Consider the following 4,606-nt stretch of genomic DNA (forward strand, 5'->3'; position numbering starts at 1 on the left):
ATTTTTAAAAATTGGAGACAAGTTCCCCCTTAATTGCTAAACAGCCCAGTCTGAATTTGAACGTGTATTTCTCCTGCCTCAGCCTCCCACAGTGCTGAGGTTATAAGTGTGCATCACCACGGTTGACCAAAATACATTTTTTTTCCATTTTGTTTTGTTTTTGGTACCAGGGAATCGAACTCACGACCTTGAACTTCCAAGGCAGGTGCTTATGCCACTGAGCTAAATCCTGGACCCCAAAATACATTAATAGTTTTAAAAAATTAAGTGCATACCGGGTGTGATGTTGCAAGCCTATAATCCCAGCCTTTGGGAGGCTGAGGCAGGAGGATCGCTATGAGTTCAAGGCCAGGCTGAACTACAAAGTGAGATCCTGTCTCAAAAAAAGAAAAGTTTTAGGGTGACAGCAAAACCTAAGCTAAAGCAGTGCTTCCCAGGTCCCATCTCTACCACCTTCCCCCACCCACATCCCTCACTGAGGGGGCGATTGTCCCCAAGCAAGGCCCCACTGCGACGCGTCATCATTGTCCCATGTCCACAGCTTACACCGCAGGACCCTGCCCCGCACAGTGCGCAATCCGCGGGTTAGGAAAGGCACCTCACGTGTGCACCGTCAAGCACACGCCGCTCTGAAAACCCCAGGCACTGCCTGTTCGCCCTGCTGGCGGCTGAGCAAGGCCGGTGAGGAGGTGCCGGCAGAATTTAAACCTGCTGGACCCGGGCGGGGCCGGCAGGGCGACAGGAAAGCCCTGGGGTAAGGGGTGGCGGCCCTGGGAGGAGGTTGGGCTGGAAGTCCAGGAAGAAGGTGACCGCGGGGCCGCAGCGGAGGCTAGGCCCGGGAGAGGAGGGGGGCGGCCTCTGCGAGCGAGCCCTTTCTCTGTCGCGCAACAGGCTGCCGGGTCCTTTCCCCGCCACCACCCTCGCCAACAGAGGCGGCGACGAGAGAACTCTGCGGTCTGAGCAGACTGCAGCTCTCAAGCCCTGGGTCCCCGCCCCTGGGTAACCCCTTAGGCGGCCCGGGGGCGCAGCGCGGGTTGGCGCTGGAGCAGACCCGTCGGCCCAAGGGTTAACGGGTGGCTCCGCCGCTGCCGCCGCGCGTGCCATGCGGAATCTCACCAGAAGAGGGGACCGCGGAGAAGCTCCTGACGTCAGGCTGGAATTCCTACTGTGCTTGGACCCGCTCGGCACAGCGAGCGCAAGTTGGCTCTCCGCGCACCTCGGCGCACAGCGTGGGTCCGGCGGCCACACGCGCGCTCCGGGAAGAGGAAGGTGCTCGCGACCCACGCGGGGACCCTCACTCCCCCTAATCCTGCTCCTGCGGCTGCGGAAGGCCGATCCGAAGCCGCAGATCGCGCCGCCTGAGAGCCGGTGAGTGCCCCCGGCGAGGCCGCTCCCCCCCCACCCTCAGCCCCTGCCTGCGCGCCCTGGGCGCACGGATGCGCGCGCGGAGCCCGGCAGCGGGGTGCATGCAGCCGCCGCCTCCGCCGCGCGTCCCGGCCCGCTACTGCTCTCTGTGAGCGCCCCTCAAGGCTCCCCGGGGGCCGCGCACGGAGGGACCCTCCGGAGCCCGCGCAGGCGGCGGGGCGCGCGCAGCCGGGGCCTGGAGCGCTCGCGCCGGGAGCATGGACGGGGCCGGGGAGTGCAGCTTGGCGGAGCCGGACAGCCGGGGCTTGGCGACCGGCGAGGACATCGAGATCGTGGTCAACGTGGGGGGCGTGCGGCAGGTGCTCTATGGAGACCTCCTCAGCCAGTATCCGGAGACCCGGCTGGCGGAGCTCATTAACTGCCTGGCCGGGGGCTACGACACCATCTTTTCCCTGTGCGATGATTACGACCCGAGCAAGCGCGAGTTCTACTTCGACAGGGACCCGGACGCGTTCAAGTGCGTCATCGAGGTGTACTATTTCGGGGAGGTGCACATGAAGAAGGGCATCTGCCCCATCTGCTTCAAGAGCGAGATGGATTTCTGGAAGGTGGACCTCAAGTTCCTCGACGACTGCTGCAAGAGCCACCTGAGCGAGAAGCGTGAGGAGCTGGAGGAGATCGCGCGCCGCGTGCAGCTCATCCTCGACGACCTGGGCGTGGACTCTGCCGAGGGCGGGTGGCGCCGCTGCCAGAAGTGCGTGTGGAAATTCCTGGAGAAGCCCGAGTCCTCGTGCCCGGCTCGCGTGGTGGCCGTGCTGTCCTTCCTGCTCATCCTGGTGTCGTCGGTGGTCATGTGCATGGGGACCATCCCAGAGCTGCAGGTGGTGGACGCGGAGGGCAACCGCGTGGAGCACCCAACGCTGGAGAACGTGGAGACGGCGTGCATCGGCTGGTTCACGCTGGAGTACCTCTTGCGCCTCTTCTCCTCGCCCAACAAGCTGCATTTCGCGCTGTCCTTCATGAACATCGTGGACGTGCTGGCCATCCTGCCCTTCTACGTCAGCCTCACGCTCACGCACCTGGGCGCGCGCATGATGGAGCTCACCAACGTGCAGCAGGCCGTGCAGGCGCTGCGCATCATGCGCATCGCGCGCATCTTCAAGCTGGCCCGCCACTCTTCGGGGCTGCAGACCCTCACCTACGCGCTCAAGCGCAGCTTCAAGGAGCTGGGGCTGCTGCTCATGTACCTGGCCGTAGGCATCTTTGTCTTCTCGGCACTGGGCTACACCATGGAGCAGAGTCACCCCGAGACCCTGTTTAAGAGCATCCCCCAGTCTTTCTGGTGGGCCATCATCACCATGACCACAGTGGGCTATGGTGATATCTACCCCAAGACCACACTGGGCAAGCTCAACGCGGCCATCAGCTTCCTGTGCGGGGTCATCGCCATCGCCCTGCCCATCCACCCCATCATCAACAACTTCGTCAGGTACTATAACAAGCAGCGCGTGCTGGAGACCGCGGCCAAGCATGAGCTGGAGCTCATGGAACTCAACTCCATCAGCACGGGCGACGGCAAGCCCGGTGGCTCCCGCAGCGACCTGGACACCCTGCCCCCAGAGCCCGCGGGGAAGGAGGCACCGAGCTGGGGCAGCCGGCTGAAGCTCTCCCACAGCGACACCTTCATCCCCCTGCTGACGGAGGAGAAGCACCACCGGACCCGGCTCCAGAGCTGCAAGTGAGCGGGGGTGCCCGGCGGGGATGCCCGGCGGGGATGACAGGGCCACGCGGATGGGCCATGTGGCAGCAGAGGAGGAGCGATCGGGCATCCCCAGGCCTCCCGGAACACACCCAAGGGCCTCTTCTGCCGAGTGAGCGAGGCTGGGTAAGGGGGAGAGGCTGGGAGGTGGACACGGGGCCGCAGGGCAGCGAGGGCGCATGGAGTGGCCCGGCTGGTGGTAGGGCCTGCACCAGTTCTGTGTCTCCTTCAATAAAGCTCTCGCTGCGTGCACCCTTCGGTGTCATGAGATCTGTGTCAACCGGGCTGGCTGCCACCCCAGAGTGGCTCAGCCGCACCCCAGCGCCAGGCAGGGAGGTAGGTGGGCAGCTGGGAGGAGGGGGAGCTATTTTTATTCTAGAGCTAATTAAGGAAGGGCTCTGAGGTAGGCTGAGTGTGGAGCCCAGGCTCCTGGCCACCTTTCTGGAGGCTCAGCAAGCGACATCTACCTTCATTCCTTCTGGGGCGGAGCTGGCTCCCAGCAATTCCAAGTTGGAGAGGGAGAAGTCACAGAGCCAGAGGAACAGTAAAGTCAACCATATAATAGTCACCTACATGGGGCCTTTTGCCCAACTCCCTTCTGTCCTTTCCAGTGACCCTGCTAGACGTGCCCCATTTTACAGATGGAGAAACCGAGGCCCAGGTTTCAGTCCTGGGTCTCTTCTTAGGGATGCTAGTGGTCTTCGGCCACTGGCTCTGCTTGGGCTGATGAGGGTGCTGAGGGTCCCCATATTCCAGCCCACCCTTCCTTCCACCTTGATCTCTCCAAGGTGTCGGCTTCATGGACAGCCCTAAGCCCAGCCATGAGAGGACAGCCAGACAGACCTGGTTTGAGCTCAAGCAGTGAGGACAAGATCGCAAGTGCAAGAATTTAAGGGCTTTCCCCAGCGTTTCCCTTCTCCCATTCTCCTGCTAGCTGTGTGACCTCAGGTCTGTTGATTAACCTCTCTTTGACCCTCATGACCTTGGAGAATCCAGTTCTCCCGCACCTATCACTTAGTAAGTGCTCATTAAATGGCAGCTGGCTGCTTCTCTGAGCCTGGGAGCAGTGCTGGCACCCACCCCAGCCTCCACAGATCTAGCTGGGAATTCAGGGAGTGGGACAGGACATTGTCACCAGGAGGTGGCAGTTGTCACCTGGGGAGGTCCTGGAAGGCAAGGTCTTGGGAGGGAGCTGGGGTTGTCTCTGTGCTCAGGGTGAACTTCAGAGACGGAGGAGTGTCCCAGGCCATGGATGGACAGACAGCATGGCAGGTGTAGGAGCAGCTGCACAAGTGTCCCCTGCTGTCCCAGAAGGTCTCTGAAGGCCCCGTCCCTTCTGTACAAGCCAGCTAAGACTCAGCCTTGTGTCTTGCTGTCTAGGACAGGGCTGCATCCTGTAGCCATCAGAAGACAATGGGGCTGTGCAAATGGGGACACAGCAAGAAGGTGGGGGTGGTGGGGTAGTGGGGGTGCTGCTGCTGA

General features: G+C 62.0%; 1 protein-coding gene across 2 annotated transcripts; it reads left to right on the forward strand.

Moving 5' to 3' along the window:
* Positions 1–570: 570 nt before the first annotated feature.
* Positions 571–3,376, forward strand: Kcnf1 (potassium voltage-gated channel modifier subfamily F member 1). Of its 2 annotated transcripts, XM_005000307.4 has the most exons (2): positions 571–1,368; positions 1,865–3,376. In XM_005000307.4, exons 1-2 carry the CDS (start codon positions 1,103–1,105, stop codon positions 3,105–3,107), a joined length of 1,509 nt encoding a protein of 502 aa, XP_005000364.1. In that variant the 5' UTR covers positions 571–1,102; the 3' UTR covers positions 3,108–3,376. The 2 variants fall into 2 exon arrangements, with proteins under 2 accessions (XP_005000364.1, XP_063110361.1); XM_063254291.1 differs by having other exon boundaries at positions 1,227–3,376.
* The last annotated feature ends 1,230 nt before the right edge of the window (positions 3,377–4,606 follow it).

The sequence above is a fragment of the Cavia porcellus genome, unplaced genomic scaffold (assembly GCF_034190915.1).
Source record: "Cavia porcellus strain 051 isolate PalLab524CR breed Dunkin Hartley unplaced genomic scaffold, mCavPor4.1 scaffold_8, whole genome shotgun sequence".
NCBI classification, from domain to species: Eukaryota; Metazoa; Chordata; class Mammalia; order Rodentia; family Caviidae; genus Cavia; species Cavia porcellus.

What these genes read in the sequence shown, in the direction of transcription:
- Kcnf1 (XM_005000307.4), top strand. Translation starts at nt 1,103, where the DNA reads ATGCGGAATCTCACCAGAAGAGGGGACCGCGGAGAAGCTCCTGACGTC. An exon ending in ATCGCGCCGCCTGAGAGCCG is followed by an intron (nt 1,369 to 1,864) that starts GTGAGTGCCCCC and finishes CTACTTCGACAG; the next exon opens with GGACCCGGACGCGTTCAAGT.